Source organism: Salmo salar, chromosome 11 (genome assembly GCF_965601325.2).
Source record: "Salmo salar chromosome 11, fSalSal1, whole genome shotgun sequence".
NCBI classification, from domain to species: Eukaryota; Metazoa; Chordata; class Actinopteri; order Salmoniformes; family Salmonidae; genus Salmo; species Salmo salar.
Window position 1 is genome coordinate 88,049,384 of NC_138301.1, and position 21,513 is coordinate 88,070,896.

Genomic DNA, 21,513 nt, shown 5'->3' on the forward strand with positions numbered 1-21,513 from the left:
TGCCCAGTGACACGAGCCTACCAGATGAGCTAAATTACGTCTGTACTCACTTTGAGGCAAGTAACACTGAAGCATGCATGAGAGCATCAGCTGTTCCGGAAGACTGTGTGATCATGCTCTCCATAGCCGATGTGAGTAAGACCTTTAAACAGGTAAATTACCAGGAGGTGTACTCCGAGCGTGCGCTGACCAACTGGCAAGTGTCTTCACTGACATTTTGAACCTGTCCCTGACTGACTCTGTAATACCAACATGTTTTAAGCAGACCACCATAGTCCCTGTCCCCAAGAACACTAAGGTAACCTGCCTAAATGACTACTGACTGGTAGCACTCACGTCTGTAGCCATGAAGTGCTTTGAAAGGCTGGTCATGGGCTGGTCATGGCTCACATCAACACCATTATCCCAGAAACACTAGACCCACTCCAATTTGCATACCGCCCCAACAGATCCACAGATGATGCAATCTCTATTGCACTCAACACTGCCCTTTCCCACCTGGACAAAGGAACACCTATGTGAGAATGCTATTCATTGACTACAGTTCAGCGTTCAACATCAAGCTCATCACTAAGCTAAGGACCCTGGGACTAAACTCCTCCCTCTGCAACTGGATCCTGGACTACCTGACGGGCCGCCCCCAGGTGGTAAGAGTTGTGTAGGTAACAACACATCCGCCATGCTGATCCTCAACAAGGGGGCCCCTCAGGGGTGCATGCTCAGTCCCCTCCTGTACTCCCTGTTCACTCATGACTGCATGGCCAGGCATGACTCCAACACCATCATCAAGTTTTCTGATGACACAACAGTAGTAGGCCTGATCACCAACAATGATGATCGAGTCAAAGGAGATGATTGTGGACTACAGGAAAAGGAGAACCGAGCATGTGTAACCGATGTGAAATGGCTAGTTAGTTAGCGGTGGTGCGCGCTAATAGCGGTTCAATCGGTGACGTCACTCGCTCTGCGACCTTAAGTAGTTGTTCCCCTTGCGTTGCAAGGGCCGCGGCTTTTGTGGCCCAACTGAGCCCACAACCTGTGGCTCAGTTGGCAGAGCATGGTGTTTGTAATGCCAGCATGGTGTGTGCAACGCCAAGGTTGTGGGTTCGATTCCCACGGGGGGCCAGTACAAAAAAAATGCATGAAATGTATGTATTCACTACTCTAAGTCGCTCTGGATAAGAGCGTCTGCTAAATGACTAAACTGTGGCGCGATGGGTAACGATGCTTCGTGGGTGTCAGTTGTTGACGTGTGCAAGGGTCCCTGGTTCAAGCTCAGGTTGGGGCGAAGAGAGGGACGGAACCTACACTGTTACACGTGCCCCCCTTCTCATTGACAGGGCTGCAGTGGAGCAGGTTGAGAGCTTCAAGTTCCTTGGTGTCCACATCACCAACAAACTATCATGGTCCAAACATCCTAAGACAGTCACGAAGAGGACAGGACAAAGCCTTTTCCCCCTCAGGAGACTGAAAAGATTTGGCATGGGTCCTCAGATCCTCAAAAGGTTCTACAGCTGCACCATCGACAGCATCCTGACTGGTTGCATCATTGCCTGGTATGGCAACTGCTCGGCCTCCAACCACAAGGCACTACAGAGGGTAGTGCGTACGGCCCAGTACATCACTGGGGCCAAGCTTTCTGCCATCCAGGACCTCCATACTAGGCAGTGTCAGAGGAAGGCCCTAAACATTTTCAAAGACTCCTGCCACCCTAGTCATAGACTGTTCTCTCTGCTACTGCACGGCAAGCGGTACCGAAGCACCAAGTCTAGGTCCAAAAGGCTTCTTAACAGATTCTCCCAAGCCGTAAGACTCCTGAACAGCTAATCAAATGGCTACCCAGACCCCTCTTTTACGCTGCTGCTACTCTCTGTTTATTATCTACAGTGAAGGAAAAAAGTACTTGATCCTCTGCTGATTTTGTAAGTTTTTCCACTGACAAAGAAATGATCAGTCTATAATTTTAATGGTAGGTTTATTTGAACAGTGAGAGACAGAATAACAACAAAAAAATGCAGAATGTTATAAATTGATTTGCATTTTAATGAGGGAAATAAGTATTTGACCCCCTCTCAATCAGAAAGATTTCTGGCTCCCAGGTGTCTTTTATACAGGTAACGAGCTGAGATTAGGAGCACACTCTTAAAGGGAGTGCTCCTAATCTCAGTTTGTTACCTGTATAAAAGTCACCTGTCCACAGAAGCAATCAATCAGATTCCAAACTCTCCACCATGGCCAAGACCAAAGAGCTCTCCATGGATGTCAGGGACAAGATTGTAGACCTACACAAGGCTGGAATGGGCTACAAGACCATCGCCAAGAAGCTTGGTGAGAAGGTGACAACAGTTGGTGCGATTATTCGCAAATGGAAGAAACACAGAAGAACTGTCAATCTCCCTCGGCCTGGGGCTCCATGCAAGATCTCACCTCGTGGAGTTGCAATGATCATGAGAACGGTGAGGAATCAGCCTAGAACTACACGGGAGGATCTTGTCAATGATCTCAAGGCAGCTGGGACCATAGTCACCAAGAAAACAATTGGTAACACACTACACCATGAAGGACTGAAATCCTGCAGCGCCCGCAAGGTCCCCCTGCTCAAGAAAGGACATATACATGCCCATCCGAAGTTTGTCAATGAACATCTGAATGATTCAGAGGACAACTGGGTGAAAGTGTTGTGGTCAGATGAGACCAAAATGGAGCTCTTTGGCATCAACTCGCCGTGTTTGGAGGAGGAGGAATGCTGCCTATGACCCCAAGAACACCATCCCCACCATCAAACATGGAGGTGGAAACATTATGCTTTGGGGGTGTTTTTCTGCTAAGGGGACAGGACAACTTTACCGCATCAAAGGGATGATGGACGGGGCTATGTACTGTCAAATCTCGGGTGAGAACCTCCTTCCCTCAGCCAGGGCATTGAAAATGGGTCGTGGATGGGTATTCCAGCATGACAATGACCCAAAACACATGGCCAAGGCAACAAAGGAGTGGTTCAAGAAGAAGCATATTAAGGTCCTGGAGTGGCCTAGCCAGTCTCCAGACCTTAATCCCATAGAAAATCTGTGGAGGGAGCTGAAGGTTCGAGTTGCCAAACATCAGCCTCGAAATCTTGGAGAATGACTTGGAGAAGATCTGCAAAGAGGAGTGGGACAAAATCCCTCCTGAGATGTGTGCAAACCTGGTGGCCAACTACAAGAAATGTCTGACCTCTGTGATTGCCAACAAGGGTTTTGCCACGAAGTACTAAGTCATGTTTTGCAGAGGGGTCAAATACTTATTTCCCTCATTAAAATACAAATCATTTTATAACATTTTTGACATGCGTTTTTCTGGATTTTTTTGTTGTTATTCTGTCTCTCACTGTTCAAATAAACCTACCATTAAAATTATAGACTGATAATTTCTTTGTCAGTGGGCAAACGTACAAAATCAGCAGGGGATCAAATACTTTTTTCCCTCACTGTATGCATAGTCACTTTAACTCTACCTACATGTACATATTACCTCAATTACCTCGATTAACCTGTGCCCCCGCACATTGACTCTGTACCGGTACCCCCTGTATATAGCTTCGCTAGTGTTATTTTACTGCTGCTGTTTAATTATTTGTTACTTATATTTTCGATTTTTTTACTTAACACTTTTTTTTCTTAAAAACATCTTAAAGCATTGTTGGTTAAGGGCTTGTAAGTAAGCAACTCTCTCACGGTAAGGTCTACACCTGTTGTATTCGGCGCATGTGACAAATAAAGTTTGATTTGATTCATATGAAATCTATTATTCATGTCCTTGTTGCTCACTGCTCATCGCTGCTCATCGCTGCTCATCGCTGCTCATCGCTGCTCATCGCTGCTCATCAATGCTCATCAATGCTCATCAATGCTCATCATTGATCCAGTGTCTCATGCCCCACTCTGTTGCCAGCAACATGGCTTGGCAATATTGCCCTACAAAATTGCCAATGTATCATGTTCTGACTACCCACACAACCAACACTTACACACAACCACTCATAAACACACACACACACTCAGAACTCACACACACATACTGCACACACAGACAGTCAATGCTGCTGTTCTATTATATACTATTTATTCAACTGCGTGACCAAGGTCACTGCTCACTTTATATTGTAAATACAGTGTTGCCTAATACAGGCTATTATTATGCATACTACCGCTCTTATTACTTCTATTACTTGCTATGTTTTACTCTTTTTATTAATGTTATTGTTTTTATTGTTACTGCCTTGTTGAGGGAGCTAGCGCATTTCCTCTCATACCGGCTGTAAACTGTGTATGTGACAGATACATTTTTATTTGAGATGCTGTATCTGACTGCGCTGCAGCACACCCTGCACTGGATATGACTAAATTCTCCTTGTAGGGTAACATAAGCCCCCACTCTATCCATAGGTCAGAGTCCACTCTCTATCCAGTCCATCTAATCCACATCCACAGATGACTTCATTGATTATATCAGAGTTAATAAGTGACTAAGTCACTTGCGTAACTTTTACTTAGACTCTGGTTAGTGGTTACCCTGATGTTGTTTATAGAAGTCTATTCGGCTTTGGAGGCGTGGCAAGGCTGTTTTCCAATATCCATAGTAGACCTAGTGGCTCTTAAAATGGAGCAATGTACTGGGGATGTCTTAAAGTGGTATGCTAGTACAGTACATTGGAACGTAGCCTTTGATTACGAAGTACCACAACTCTCTCTTTCGCCTTTCTTCTAATTTGTTTTTTTTGGGGGGGGGAGGGAGTTACGTAACAGTCTGACCGTGAAGGCATGAGTCCACTACTGAAGTAGCTGTGGAAGGATAAGCCTTAACCTTGGTCTTTCTGTACGTTATATACAAAGCTGTCTCATATGGCTCCCGTGTGGCTTAGTTGGTAGAGCATGGCACTAGCAACTCCAGGGTTGTAGGTTCGATTCCCATGGCGGACCAGTATAAAAGTGTATGCACTCTGGGTAAGAATTTCTGATGTTGTCTCAGTGTGACAAAGTTGTGCTCATCTTATTTTCGCTGTGGAGTTACTGAAAGTCTCGTTGCCAACTTCAGTCTGAAGGATTGAACAGAATGTAAGCAAATGATTATTTCTCAGCGTAGTAAGGAAATAACAAAAATGCTCTATGAGGGCAACTGGCCAGAAACGCACAACAACGTTGAAATATTTGACGTCTTATGGTCGTTATCTGTGGCATACACAAAATAGTTGTCCTATTTTTTTTTATTTATCAAACCATTCCCAGCCACACAAGGCAAGGAAATAATCAAGCGGTGTTTGCAATAAAGTCACTGTACCAGAACGTAACTGTGACCCTAGACACACTACCGGGAATCTGGTTCGCAATTAACTCATAGTGATGGCTTATAATTGAGTAACAGTAGGTGGGTTCTGCCTTCCAGTTTGGTTAAGGATTCTCAGATCTGACATTTTCATGATAACTGCCACTACTGCTGGGAAAAGGTAGTAGGAGACAGACAGTTACAAAGTAAACATGTAAGAAAAACATGGTTCTTTACGGAAGAGGCTGGATAGTCAAACTTTGACCTACAGCAGCACCAGGGTCCATCTGGTGTTATCTGTTAATGTCCTTCCTGTCTAGAGAGGCAGATTAAATATGATGCTAGTTTATCCAGACAGAGCTTTCTGCACAGACAGACTGTCTTCTTTCTCTCTCTCTCTCTCTGTGTGTGTGTGTGTGTGTGTGTGTGTGTGTGTGTGTGTGTGTGTGTGTGTGTGTGTGTGTGTGTGTGTGTGTGTGTGTGTGTGTGTGTGTGTGTGTGTGGTGTGTGTGTGTGTGTGTTTAGGGTGGTGTCTTTGTTTCATGGGTTTGGGTTTCCGCTATTTCCCGGAGATCACATGACATTTTTCAGCCAGAGATAGGAAATTAGGTGTAAAGGCCAGTTCAACCAATCCTAAAATGTTGCTGAAGTTACAGTACTGAACAACTACTGTCTGTCTGCACTGCATCGGGCCTGAGTGGTTTACAGCAATCTGACCTGAACACTCCTCTGATGATAGAGGAAGGCAGATATTCACAAAGATTGCTATCCAGAATTAGAGAGAGAGAAAGTGTCACAACCTGATCTGTTTCACCTGTCCTTGTTATTGTCTCCACCCCCTCCAGGTGTCGCTTATTTTCCCCGGTGTATATATCCCTGTGTTTCCTGTCTCTCTGTGCCAGTTCGTCTTGTATGTTTATCAAGTCAACCAGCGTGTTTTTTTCCCTGTACTCCTTTTTATATTCTCTTTTGCTAGTCCTCCCGGTTTTGACCCTTGCCTGTTTTCTGGACTCCATTCCCGCCTGCCTGACTGCCTGCCTTGACCTCGAGCCTACCTGCCCTTCGGTACTTACTGGACTCAAAACTGGTTTTGACTTTTTGCCTGTACACGACCATTCTCCTGCCTACCCCTTTTTGAATGAGTAAACATCTAAGTCCCCAACCATCTGCCTCCTGTGTCTGCATCTGGGTCTCGCCTTGTGCCCTTATAGAAAGACATATGTTCAAGAAATCCTTGTACAATTGCACAATTTACAGTGAAATTATTGAAATATTAACACTTTACAAACTCCTAAAAAACTGAAATAATAGAGACATGTTTAAGCAGTTTCCTGCACCTGTACTTTAATGTTGTAAATCATCAGTGAATCCTCATCTATCAGATCATGTTGAGCTAGTCCTGGCTGTATGGGGGACTATTCATGGGTGCTGTGTGAGGGCTGAGGGAAAGGTTATATGTGTGTGTGTGGGGCGATGGAATAGGAGTGTGTGTGGGAGGGAGAGGGGAAGCATGGATAATTTACCCTGGGACAGTGAGAAGGCAGTGAAAACTCAGAACCACACACCCTGGGTTCAAACAAGAACACACACACTCACTCACATTACTACTACAGTAGCAATGCACACTCTCTCACTTTCAACTGCCTCATGCTTTACTTATTAGGGAAACATTAGGATTTTCATTGAGGTGGAACGGTCCCAAAATGTGTTGCATTTATCACAGTAATGTTATATATTCAGTTATGGGTTTAAGTTTGTGTGTGGTGCTTGCATGTGTGTGTTACGTCATATTCTGTTCTTTCCACTGAAGGTGCAGCTAGACTTTAAAACAGTACCCTGTGTTTGGGTCACATTGCTCAGAAGACCACTAACTGATTCACCACTAACACCAGCTCATTCTTGCTAAGGGAGAAGGCAGGAAACTGACCATGACAACACAGAGCACAGGGGTTAACTCTATGGCATGAGGCCAGTGCTGCGTTCCATTCCAGAAAGCTGTTCCCTATAGATAGTTCTGTCCTTGTTCACTGCCCTCTACAGAGCTCAGACACTTGGACAGCTGTGATAGAACCAGTTTCTGCACTAATGCTGTCACCTATGCCAGAGGGTTTAGCTCCCTGGCATACTTTAGTTGGCTAGGGATCCTTCCAGGGGATAACTCTCCTGGCTTGTGATGCAGCCCAGATCTAAATACATTTATATAACAGGCACATAATGACCAGCTAGACTACCAGGAATGGGGTAGCACTGGGAAAACATCCAAATTGACCAATTATGTCTGCCACTGAAAGAGACACAGTGCTGACCAACATGGATGGTGCATCATTGAAGCAGCTTCCAGTTTGTAGTCAGCCCTAATAAAAAGCCAATTGGGCAACACTGCCCTCTGTTGGACATACTTAGCTGTTTCCTTAAAATCAAGCCATGCCAAACCCAGTCATATCTCTACGAAAACGCAGTCCAATTAATATACAGATTAATGCAATAGACACTTATAAACCTCAGTGAACCAATCAATGCATTGATGATGTGAATAGCAATGCTACATAATCCATGCCATGTTGTGTAATAACATAATAAAACCTAAATCAACATCAGATAACTGACTAAATGGTAAATAGCAAAACTCCCCAGACAATAGTAATATACAGACTAACAGAATGTCATCAGGACCAGAGAGGCTGTAATACAATCTGATCTGACAGGCCTTAGTGGTCAAATGAGGAAGGCAGAGAAAAGAGAACCTGTGGATTCTTCTGCTTAATCTTTGTTGATTACTTACTTCGGGGTCGTATTACAGAATGTACCAGGCCAAGAGTGCCCAGCACTGCTGTAACATAACATAATACGTTATATTGTATTATGGGAGCACTAAAAGCATTCATGTTTTTAACGCATGGCAAGAATCATGGGTGTTAAAAACATGTGCGTTGTTAATGACTAGCCCTTGTCGGGGTAGGTTCCTTGTTCCTTGTCAATCATTGGTTTATTGGTGAAATTAGCAATCAGACAATATTTGCAGCAAAACATATGAACCTTAAGGTCCCCTTAATCAATAATGGGGAGGGTCTTTGGGACTCACCCCCTACACCCTATATTGTCAGGGAAACGCCAAGAGTCACTGTAGTCCTCCAATTATACAGTATATCAATTACACCACCATGTCCTACAGTATTCACCCAATCCAGTCATATATCAATTACACCACCATGTCCTACAGTATTCACCCAATCCAGTCATATATCAATTACACCATGTCCTACAGTATTCACCCAATCCAGTCATATATCAATTACACCACCATGTCCTACAGTATTCACCCAATCCAGTCATATATCAATTACACCACCATGTCCTACAGTATTCACCCAATCCAGTCATATATCAATTACACCACCATGTCCTACAGTATTCACCCAATCCAGTCATATATCAATTACACCACCATGTCCTACAGTATTCACCCAATCCAGTCATATATCAATTACACCACCATGTCCTACAGTATTCACCCAATCCAGTCATATATCAATTACACCACCATGTCCTACAGTATTCACCCAAAATATTGCATTTATTCCCTGTCTGTAACATGTGAGAATCATTCGTCTCAGAAATGTCTACAGGACCGCGTGGTTTGGGTCTCTGGTAGGATCATTCAGACATGATTAGAATACACTCATCTCTTTCCTGTCAGCTAGCATCCTGTGTGTCAGAGGCACAGACACAACAAGACGTGCCACAGGGTCACACCTTGGAGCTGCTGGAGCCTGATCGAAATAACAAAAATGCTAAATAAAAAAATAAATACAACACTTTAGATCAGGGGGCTTATTCTAGACTTCTATTTTGGTGATCTGTAAAAATATGATTGGTTTTGTCTAATTGCCTCCTACAGTTAGAGCAGGGGGCTTTTTGTTAGCAAAACGCTTTGTTCTGTAGGCAACAGTTCCCTCAGAAGATATGTGAAGATGACGTGTAAAGATATGTAAAATATGAGTAGAAAGGCTCTTGTTCGGACTAGCTTATCAGCTTCAGACAGGCATTTCCTTCCTCGTTCTGCAGTCCCCTGTACTGGCTGAAAAAGTCACTGAAGGGCCTCACTGACAAACAGGAAACAGACAGAAATGTGTGTCATTTTACCACGTCATATATTTCACTGTTTATGAATCAGTATTAGAAGTATTGTTACTAAGATAAGATCATACATCAAATGGAAGTTTACTGGAGTGTTACTTTCTGTTTGACTAAATAGCTCAAGTGACTTGATCAGTACACCAATAGAGTAGTTCTCTTAACCACCCTTTTTGTTTATCTGATCTATAAAAAGTGTCATAGTCCTGCTCCTTTAGCAGGTGTAAACGTCATTCCCATCAATAAAGCTTCACTGAGAGGATGGCACAACTCCAGGCAAAAGAATGTTTTCTAAACGACACATGACAGGGATTGACTGGTTACCACTAATGGGTGGTGTTTGCTTATTGTGGATGTTGCGAGACTAGTTCTTCAGCAGCAGAAAATTAGGCTGGCAGCATTAACTTGATAGCCCAAAGATGTTTGAAGTACTCTACTGCAATGAAAGTACAGTGCCAGTCAAAAGTTTGGACACACCTACTCATTCAAGGGGTTTTCTTTATTTTTTGACAATTTTCTACATTGTAGAATAATAGTGAAGACATCAAAACTATGAAATAACACATATGGAATCATGTAGTAACCAAAAAAAGTGTTAACCTCTCTAGGGTAGGGGGCAGTATTTTCACATCCGGATAAAAAACGTACCCGATTTAATCTGGTTATTACTACTGCCCAGAAACTAGAATATGCATATAATTGTTTGATTTGGATAGAAAACACCCTAAAGTTTCTAAAACTGTTTGAATGGTGTCTGTGAGTATAACAGAACTCATATGGCAGGCCAAAACCTGAGAAGATTCTGTACAGGAAGTGCCCTCTCTGACCATTTCTTGGCCTTCTATACTCTCTTTATCGAAAACAGAGGATCTCTGCTGTAACGTGACACTTTCTAAGGCTCCCATAGGCTCTCAGAAGGCGCCAGAACGTTGAAGGATGACTTTGCAGCCCATGGCTGAAAAACAGTAGCGCATTTGGATAGTGGTCGATCTGAGAACAATGAGACGGGTGCGCACGTGCTAGTGAAGAGGCCATTTTACATTTTCAGTCTTTGAACGAAAAAGACGTCTCCCGGTTGGAATATTATCGCTATTTTACGAGAAAAATCGCATAAAAATTGATTTTAAACAGCGTTTGACATGCTTCGAAGTACGGTAATGGAATATTTTGATTTTTTTTGTCACGATACGCGTCCGCGCGTCACCCTTCGAATAGTGTCTTGAACGCAAGAACAAAACAGAGGATATTTGAACATAACTATGGATTATTTTGAACCAAAACAACATTTGTGGATGAAGTAGAAGTCCTGGGAGTGCATTCTGACGAAGAACAGCAAAGGTAATCCAATTTTTCTTATAGTAATTCTGAGTTTAGTGAACGCCAAACTTGGTGGGTGTCAAATTAGCTAGGCTGTGATGGCGAGCTATCTACTCAGAATATTGCAAAATGTGCTTTTGCCGAAAAGCTATTTTAATATCTGACACCGCGATTGCATAAAGAAGTTCTGTATCTATAATTCTTTAAATAATTGTTATGTTTTTTGTGAACGTTTATCGTGAGTAATTTAGTAAATTCACCGGAAGTTTTCGGTATGTTTGCTAGTTCTGAACGTCACATGCTAATGTAAAAAGCTGTTTTTTGATATAAATATTAACTTGATTGAACAAAACATGCATGTATTGTATAACATAATGTCCTAGGAGTGTCATCTGATGAAGATCATCAAAGGTTAGTGCTGCATTTAGCTGTGGTTTTGGCTTTTGTGACATTATATGCTAGCTTGAAAAATGGGTGTGTGATTATTTCTGGCTGGGTACTCTCCTGACATAATCTAATGTTTTGCTTTCGTTGTAAAGCCTTTTTGAAATCGGACAATGTGGTTAGATTAATGAGAGTCTTGTCTTTAAAATGGTGTAAAATAGTCATATGTTTGAGAAATTGAAGTAATAGCATTTCTAAGGTATTTGAATATCGCGCCACTCGATTCCACTGGCTGTTGACTAGGTGGGATGATTTCGTCCCACATACCCTAGAGAGGTTAAACAAATCAAAATCAATTTTATATTTGAGATTCTTCAACGTCGCCACCATTTGCCTTTACGACAGCTTTGCACACTCCAAGCCTTCTCTCTTCTCAACCAGCTTCATGAGGTAGTCACCTGGAATGCAATTCCATTAACAGGTGTGCCTTGTTAAAAGTTCATTAGTGGATTTTCTTTCCTTCTTAAAGTGTTTGAGCCAATCAGTTGTGTTGTGACAAGGTAGGGGTGGTATACAGAAGATAGCCAGCCCTATTTGGTAAAATACCAAGTCCATATTATGGAAAGAACAGCTCAAATAAGCAAAGAGAAACGACAGTCCATCATAACTTTAAGACATGAACGTCAGACAATCCAGAACTTTGAAAGTTTCTTCAAGTGCAGTCGCAAAAACCATCAAGAGCTATGATGAAACTGGCTCTCATGAGGACCGCCACAGGAAAGGAGAGTTAGAGTTACCTCTGCTGCAGAGGATAAGTTCATTAGAGTTACCAGCCTCAGAAATTGCAGCCCAAATAAATGCTTCACAGAGTTCAAGTAACAGACACATCTCAACATCAACTGTTCAGAGGAGACTGCGTGAATCAGGCCTTCATGGTCGAATTGCTGCAAAGAAACCACTACTAAAGGACACCAATAAGAAGAAGAGACTTTCTTGGTCCAAGAAACAAGAGCAATGGACATTAGACCGGTGGAAATCTGTCCTTTGGTGTGATGAGTCCAAATTTGAGATTTTTGCTTCCAACCGCAGTGTCTTTGTGAGACGCAGAGTAGGTGAACGGATGATTTCCGCATGTGTGGTTCACACTTTAAAGCATGGAGAAGGAAGTGTGATGGTGTGGGGGTGCTTTGCTGGTGACACTGTCTGTGATTTATTTAGAATTCAAGGCACACTTAACCAGCATGGCTACCACAGTATTCTGCAGCGATATGCCATCCCATCTGGTTTGCGCTTATTACGACTATCATTTCTTTTTCAACAGGACAATGACCCAAAACACCTCCAGGCTGTGTAAGGGCTATTTGACCAAGAAGAAGAGTGATGGAGTGCTGCATCAGATGACCTGGCCTCCACAATCATCCGACCTCAACCCACTTGAGATGGTTTGGGATGAGTTGGACCGCAGAGTGAAGGAAAAGCAGCGAACAAGTTCTCAGTATATGTGGAAATTCCTTTAAGACTGTTGGAAAAGCATTCCAGGTGAAGCTGGTTGAGAGAATGCCAAGAGTGTGCAAAGCTGTCATCAAGGCAAAGGGTGGCTACTTTGAAGAATCTAAATATAAATTATATTTTGACTTGTTTAACACTTTTTCAGTTACTACATTATTCCATATGTGTTATTTCATAGTTATGATTTCTTCACTATTCTTCACTAGGTGTATCCAAACTTTTGACTGGTACTGTATGTTAGAAATGCAATGTCTTCAAAAGAGCTCTTTAGGCTCAAACAGGTAGTGGCAGGTTGTCTGTGTGCTGCCAGGATGACATAGCTTAGCCAAATACTTTTCTACAGCCTATTGCTCCGCCTTCCTCTCTCTGGTTTAACTCACTGAGAAAATCTTGACAGAAGTACAGAGAGACTTCCTGACAGATGTGATCTACCCGGACATCAAGAGAGATCTCCCTATATTGTTGATAGTTAAAGTTTATTATTTCAAAGGACTATTCAGACAAACTCTGGCAATGGGGAAACTTTTGCTATTTTTATTGGTTTCTTTTCTTTTGCTGGATGTGACATTTCAATCCAAAGGTAAAGACAACAACACATTATTGATAACATTTGATCAAAAAGTAATAATTCTTGAAAGACTTCGAAACTAAAATGCTCATCTAATAATTTAAGAAATGTTTAGTACAGATGTTTGTTCACTTTTTTTTGCCAACTGTGGGATTTATCAAGTTTGATTTATAAGAAGTTGTTTTGTAGAATTGAATAAATGTTTAGCACTATGAAATCCTTTTTTTGTTGCAATAACTTGCATATCTTTACACAGTAGTTATGTGAATCACTGAAGCATTGTGTAAGATTTGATTAATTTACCTTGTACAGATAGAGGTTTCTCTATCTCTCCTGACTCACATTCTGGTCGTGTGTTCCAGCATGTTTCAGTGAAAACCACACCTTTGACTAACCGCTGAGGCCATTCCATTTTAGCAGCTCTTCTCATTTCCATAGTTGTTAAACTAAGTCATTACATGTCAAAATACCTTAACTTTACTAAATTGACTGTATGCTTTAGGATATTAGAAAACCAAAAGCATAGTGTTTTGTTTCCTGCATATTTCTCTCTTTCAATTATTTACTGTCACTTGTTATGTATCCCTATGGAAATGAACACCGTTAACCAAATAAATGAATACATACGTGAAAAACAAACAACAAAAGCTGTTTTGAATAGCCTGTAGTTTCAGTGTGAGTTGTTATGGTTACCAAATCCTAATGTGTCCCCCCCTTCGTGTACTTCCCCAGGGAAAAGGGCCAAGAAATCCAAGTGGAACATCACTCAAATTCCCAGAACATTTAAAGGAACAATCATACAGTTAAAGTCTGTCTCTCTCCCTAATGCCAGCCAACAGACACAGACACAACAAGCACCCCATTATTCTGGCCTCCCCACTTCCTCTGCTCCTACCCCTCCGGCGCTGTGGTTGCTAAGATATGACACAGTGGCGTACCTCGCCGGCCCCCTGAGCAGGTGGGTCATCCCCGGTTTTTACATGCTGGCCATTGTCGTGGGGATCCCGGCCAACGTCGCCATCTTGTCCGCCGTGGTCACCGAAGTCAGGAGGGTGTCGTCGGCCATCCTCTACTGCAGCCTGGCCGTCTCCGACCTCTTCCTCCTCCTCTCCCTCGTTTTCAAGGCCCACTACCATCTCCACGGCAACCACTGGGTGTTCAGCGAGACTGCCTGCCGCATCGTCACAGCCTGTTTCTACGGCAACCTGTACTGCTCGGCACACACGCTAGCCTGTATTAGCGTCAAACGCTACCTGGCCGTGGTGCGCCCGTTTCTCTACAAGAGCCTCCCTAAGAGGGCCTATACCGCCTGGGCCAGCGTGGTTGTTTGGGGGGTGTTTGGGGCGGCTGTCATACCCGAGCTCCTGGTCCGGCAGAGCTACCACCTCCCTCAGCTTGGCCTCACCACTTGCCATGATGTTCTTCCACTGGACTACAGCTCCCATGCTCCTCTGCTCTACTACAAGCTGGGCCTGACCTTTCTGGGTCTACTAGTCCCGCTGGTGGTCACGGCTGTGTGTTATGCACGGATAGTCCGAGAACTCAACCACTCACACCACGACTGGGCGCTCTATGTCAAGGCTAGCTCGCTGGTGTTTGTGATTTTCGTGGCATGTTTCGGCCCCGCCGGGACCCTCCACTTCCTGCATTATGTGCGTCTGTTGGCGGACAAGGAGGACAGCTTCTACGGCTACTTCAACGTGGCAGTGTGTCTGTGCTGTCTGCATGCCTGCCTGGACCCATTCCTCTTCCTCCTTATGTCCAAATCAGCCGGATCCAAACTCCACTTCATGACCCTCAAGGGGAAGACTCTGAGCATCTCCACCTGATTCTTAATCCGGATCAGATGAACAAAATAATCCACATTTATTCCACGAGCTTCAAGGGGAAGACCATGAGCATCCCCACCTGAATTTGACGTAACCTGGATTAGAAGTTGGACCGCAACATCAGGCCTAAATTTGTGTCAGCCACTTCAATCTAGAACTCAACTGTGAATATGTGACTGACTATCGGAAGATAAGGCCAGAAACTGGATCAGGGTTTGAGACAGTTATGGATCTCAGTGAGATTTCTCATCTCTTCTCAGATCCAGTTTCATATGTGAAATCGGTTTAGATCTGTGTGTGACTCTTTTTTTCTTTTTTTAACCCTGATTTTACCAGGTAAATTGACTGAGAACACATACTCATTTACAGCAACGACCTGGGGAGTAGTTACAGGGGAGAGGAAAGGGGATGAATGAGTCAATTGGCAATTTGTTGTTGGCAAGTCCTAAACGGGACCCTTCCAACCACAAACAGAGAGAGGAACGCCAACTACTGTATCAATACTGGGACTCTGTGTTCTGAGTAGACTGGACTGGAATTCTGTATGCGTGTTTGTGTGTGTGTGTGTGTGTGTGTGTGTGTGTGTGTGTGTGTGCACAGGCCTATATATGTCTATTGTATGTGTTGTTTCCTTAAAAAACCTATTCGATTTCTTTTAAGGATACATGTGAAATATTTACATTTGGCCAAATAATGTATACATGACAACATATATTACAGAATGTATTTCAAATGTAAATACAGTGCCTTCAGAAAGTATTCACACCTCTTTACTTTTTCCACATTTTGTTGTGTTACAAAGATCTACACAAAATACGCTGTAATGTCAATATGGAAGAAAAATTCTAACATTTGTAATACATTCATGAAAATAAAACACTAGTATATCTTGATTTAATAAGTATTCAACCCCCTAGGTCAATAAATGTTAGATTCACCTTGGCAGCGATTATAGCTGTGAGTCTTTCTGGGTAAGTCTCTGAGAGCATTCCACACCTGGATTGTGCAACATTTGCCCATTATCCTTTTCAGAATTCTTCAAGATCTGTCAAATTGGTTGTTGATCATTGCTAGACAACCATTTTCAGGTCTTGCCATTTGATTTTCAAGCAGATTTAAGTCAAAACTGTACCTCGGCCGCTCAGGGAAATTCACTGTCTTCTTAGTAAACAACTCCAGTGTAGTTTTGGCCTAGGTTTTTGTTCTGCTGAAAGGTGAATTCATCTCCCAGTGTCTGGTGGAAAGAAGACTGAACCAGGAATTTCTCTAGGATTTTGCTTGTGCTTAGCTCCATTCCATAGATGGAGCTTAACGATTACACGCATACCCATAACATGATGCAGCCACCACTATGCTTGAAAATATAGAGTGTGCTACTCGGTAATGGGTTGTATTGGATTTGCCCCAAACATAACCCTTTGCAGTGCCTTCGGAAAGTATTCAGGTTACAGCCTTATTCTAAAATTGATTAAATTGTTTTTGTTCCTCATTAATCTACACACGATACCCCAAAATGACAAAGCATAAACAGGTTTTAAGAAATGTTTGCAAATGTATAAAAATAAAACACTGAAATATTACATTTACTTAAGTATTCAGACCCTTTACTCAGTACTGTGTTGAAGCACCTTTGGCAGCAATTACAGCCTCGAGTCTTCTTGGGTATGACGCTACAAGCTTGGCACACCTGTATTTGGGGAGTTTCTCCCATTCTTCTCTGCAGATCCTCTCAAGCTCTGTCAGATTGAATGGGGAGCATTGCTGCACAGCTATTTTCAGGTCTCTCCACTGATGTTCGAACGGGTTCAAGTCCGGGCTCTGACTGGGCCACTCAAGGACATTCAGAGATGTGTTCCGAAGCCACTCCTGCGTTGTCTTGGCTGTGTGCTTAGAGTCGTGGTCCTGTTGGAAGGTGAACCTTTGCCCCAGTCTGAGGTACTGAGCGCTCTGGAGCAGGTTTTCATCTAGGACCTCTCTGTACTTTGTTCCGTTCATCTTTCCCTCGATCCTGACTAGTCTCCCAGTCCCTGCTGCTGAAAAACATCTCCATAGCATGATGCTGCCACCACCATGCTTCACTGTAGGGATGGTGCCAGGTTTCCTCCAGACTTGACGCTTGGCATTCAGGCCAAATATTTCAATCTTGGTTTTCTTCATACCAGAGAATCTCGTTTCTCATGGTCTGAGAGTCTTTAGGTGTCTTTTAGCAACCTCCAAGCAGGCTGTCATGTGCCCTTTACTAAGGATTGGCTTCCGTCTTCCGTCTGATTGGTGGAGTGCTGTAGAGATGGTTGTCCTTCTAGAAGGTTCTCTCATCTCCACAGAGGAACTTTGGAGCTCTATCAGAGTGACCATCGGGTTCTTGCTCACCTCCCAGATCAAGGCCCTTCTCCCCCGATTGCTCAGTTTGGCCAGGCAGCCAACTCTAGGAAGAGTATTGTACTATTAGCTAGCTGGCTTGCTACAGCAGGCCACTGTGTGTAAGCTAATGAGATGCATGTTAGTTAGCTAGCGTGGGGAGCGTTTATTTATTTATTTAACCTTTATTTAACTAGGGGTTGGCATGGGGAGCATTGTAATTCCACCTCATTTATTTGCCGAGAATGATTTCAGAACACAGAGACAAAATCAGAAGGTCAAATGGCATGGAAGAGGAATGCAGAGATGTTGGTGTTGTTGGTGGGTAAAGATAGATTTGCAAAGCCACAATTTAACCAAATGACCCATTCACATGAATGTAGGCCTGTGTATTTCACAGGAAGTTACTTATAATCATCAATGTCATGATACAAGTACAATGAAAGAACCACAAGCTATTATATATTGGAATCATAATGTTAAGATACCATAATCCAATTGGTAGCATATTACATGAGAAAGTCATGGGTAAGTTTATCATTTACAATGTTATAAAAGGGAAAGGGGGATACCTAGTCAGTTGTAATGCGTGCTACTGGTGATTTCTATCCTTTGATGAGTAAAAACCACAAAATCACAATACTCAACACATTCACAAACGGTGGCTTTGATCACAGTTTGGGGGTTGAGGTTGTTTGATGTTCATAGCTAGCTAGCAGCACAAGCAGACATTGTTTTGCAAATCTCTCTTCACCCAACATCAACACCAACAATCTCTGAAATCCTCCTCCATGCCATCCTCCTCCACGTCTTCCCTGTGGCTCAGTTGGTAAAGCATGGTGTTTGCAACGCCAGGGTTGTGGGTTCGATTCCCACGGGGGGCTAGTCTGAATTTAAAAAAAAAATGTATGCATTCATTACTGTAAGTTGTTTCTGGATAAGAGTGTCTAGTAAAATTTACCTTATGATTTTTGTTTCTGTCGCGCAGCTCACCTTCCTACAATCCCCTGCGCATTGCTCCGCGTTCTCCCGTGGAAAATAAATGGGGGTGGAACTTCGTCTGGCGAATTCAGAAGTGGTGGAAACCCTACGTTAGTAGCCTGTTTAAAATCACTTGAACTTCAATCAATCTCATCACAATTGCAGAACTGGCAGCGTACAAACTAAACCTGTAATCACAGAACACAAGATAACAGAAGATAACAGAATTTCGGCAGGCAAGAAAATAGCCCTGCCGAAATCCCCCCCCCCCCCCCCCCCCCCCCAAATACTTTCTGTGGCACACATCAGAGTCAAATACTTTCTATAGAACAAACTTCACATCAGGATAGGCAACCGAAATGAATAATTAATGTACAGTTGAAGTCGGACGTTTACATACACTTAGGTTGGAGTCATTAAAACTCGTTTTTTAACAACTCCACAAATTTCTTGTTAACATACTATAGTTTTGCCAGGTCGGTTAGGACGTCTACTTTGTGCATGACACAAGTCATTTTTCCAACAATTGTTTACAGACAGATTATTTCACTTATAATTCACTGTATCACAATTCCAGTGGGTCAGAAGTTTACATACAAACCTGACAAAAATTCCAGAAAATGATGGCATGGCTTTAGAAGCTTCTGATATGGTAATTGATATCATTTGAGTCAATTGGAGGTGTACCTGTGGATGTATTTCAAGGCCTACCTTCAAACTCAGTGCCTCTTTGCTTGACATCATGGGAAAATCAAAAGAAATCAGCTAAGACCCCAGAAAAAAATAGGAGACCTCCACAAGTCTGGTTCATCCTTGGGAGCAACTTCCAAATGCCTGAAGGTACCACGTTCGTCTGTACAAACTATAGTAGGCAAGTATAAACACCATGCGACCACGCAGCCATCATACCGCTCAGGAAGGAGACGCATTCTGTCTCCTAGAGATGAACGTACTTTGGTGCGAAAAGTGCAAATCAATCCCAGAACAACTGCAAAGGACCTTGTTAAGATGCTAGAGGAAACAGGTACAAAAGTATCTATATCCACTGTAAAACAAGTCCTATATCGACATAACCTGAAAGGCTGCTCAGCAAGGAGGAAGCCATTGCTCCAAAACCGCCATCAAAAAGCCAGACTTCGGTTTGCAACTGCACATGGGGACAAAGATCGTACTTTTTGGAGAAATGTCCTCTGCTCTGATGAAACAAAAATATAACTGTTTGGTCATAACAACTATCGTTATGTTTGGAGGAAAAAGAGGGACGCTTGCAAGCCGAAGAACACCATCCCAACCGTGAAGCATGGGGGTGGCAGCATCATGTTGTGGGTGTGCTTTGCTGCAGGAGGGACTGGTGCACTTCACAAGATAGATGGCATCATGAGGGATGAAAATGATGTGGATATATTGAAGCAACATCTCAAGACATCAGTTAGGAAGTTAAAGCTTGGTCGCAAATGGGTCTTCCAAATGGACAATGACCCCAAGCATACTTCCAAAGTTGAGGCAAAATTGCTTAAGGATAGGGGCAGTATTTTCACGTCCGAATGAAAAAACGTACCCGATTTAAACTGGTTACTACTCTTGCCCAGAAACGAGAATATGCATATTATTAGTAGATTTGGATAGAAAACACTCTGAAGTTTCTAAAACTGTTTGAATGGTGTCTGTGAGTATAACAGAACTCATATGACAGGCAAAAACCTGAGAAAAAGTCAACCAGGAAGTGTAGGATCTGAGAATTGTAGTTCTTCTTTCTAGTCCCTTTCGAAACTACAGTATCTGTGCTGTTACGTTGCACTTTCTAAGGCTTCCATTGGCTGTCTAAAGCCTTCAGAAAGTGGACTGAGCCTTCTCCTGTCTCTGGGCTCTGGGCAGAGTATAGGAGCTCAGTTACTGACCTCAATCCCATATGTGTGTATGTGTGTTATATTAAACATAGAGGAGGGAGTAAAATGTAGGCAAGCAATAAACATTTCAGAACAACTATGGCTGAATTATTATTATTACACTTTAAAAAATACTAGTCGAATAAGACATGGGAAAGATGACAAATTTTGGCAAAGAGATTTATTTATAGACTGATACACTTGAAACAAATAGCCGAAACCGAAACCAAACCGAAAACTGCAGACATTAGTAGTGCCTCCCCGCGATCAAACCGACATAAAAATAAAATGAAACGCAGCCTAACGTGATCAGAAATCTCAACTAGCAAGCAAGTTTCAGCAATGAAGAATTGAGTGTGTGTGCATTCACGCGAAGGGGGGGGGGGGGGGGGGGGGGGAATTCTGGCAGGGGGGAGCTTTTCGGCACAACAACGGTGCAGTCTGAAAAACTGGCTTCTTGGAAGTCCTCTTTTTAATGGCTCAGGATGGAAGCTGTCCCCCTGTAATAGAGTATTTCTGCCCGTTTCTTTTCTATACAGAGTTGTAAACAGGGTTCCATTTGATTTCTCAATCCACATATTGAGGTAATAAACACGTTTAGTGTCACATTCAATAGTGAATTTGAGATTGGGGTCAATGTTGTTGAGTGATGCCATAAAGTCTGACAGCTCTTTTCCTGTTCCTCCCCATGTGCAAAAAAAATGTTGTCAATATATCGACGCCACTTCAGGACTTCATTCAAAAATTGAGCAAAGATGCAAATGTATCTACATCGCTCTCTCTCACTGTGTTGGTATTTTCTGTCAAGTGTGTTAATTAAAGGGGGTAGGTCTCTCTAATCAGGTCAGTGGGCTGATAGAATCTGTGTGGAATGTTGTTCCTCCATACTCTTACAGCTGCTGTCTTTCTGGTTATGTCTTGTATGAATAAAGCTAACGTCTCGCATCATTCTGTGTAGTTACACAGGTCAAGAGAGAAATAACAATGCCATCTCTTCAAAGGATTTAACACTGCCATCTTCTGGCCATCTTAGACATCTTTTTTTACCTGTGTTTTGTATCATATTGTACAGGTGTTAAAGTGTGACAAACCGTGACAATGTGACCCTTGTTACTTCCTGATAGTTGTTGGTTGAAAATAACGCCCTAGCAAAACCCAGCCTCCAGTATTTATGCTGCAATAGTTTATGTGTCGGGGGGCTAGGGTCAGTCTGTTATGTCTGGAGTATTTCTCCTGCCTTATCCGG

At 42.8% G+C, this 21,513-nt stretch overlaps 1 protein-coding gene and 1 non-coding gene across 2 annotated transcripts; both read left to right on the forward strand.

Moving 5' to 3' along the window:
* Positions 1–1,027: 1,027 nt before the first annotated feature.
* trnat-ugu (transfer RNA threonine (anticodon UGU)) lies at positions 1,028–1,125 on the forward strand. The gene is made up of 2 exons: positions 1,028–1,069; positions 1,090–1,125. It is a non-coding gene; the product is annotated as a tRNA-Thr (tRNA).
* Positions 1,126–13,040: 11,915 nt separating this feature from the next.
* Positions 13,041–16,628, forward strand: LOC106563033 (proteinase-activated receptor 3). The gene is made up of 2 exons (XM_014128240.3): positions 13,041–13,225; positions 13,946–16,628. Exons 1-2 carry the CDS (start codon positions 13,159–13,161, stop codon positions 15,040–15,042), a joined length of 1,164 nt encoding a protein of 387 aa, XP_013983715.2. The 5' UTR covers positions 13,041–13,158; the 3' UTR covers positions 15,043–16,628.
* The last annotated feature ends 4,885 nt before the right edge of the window (positions 16,629–21,513 follow it).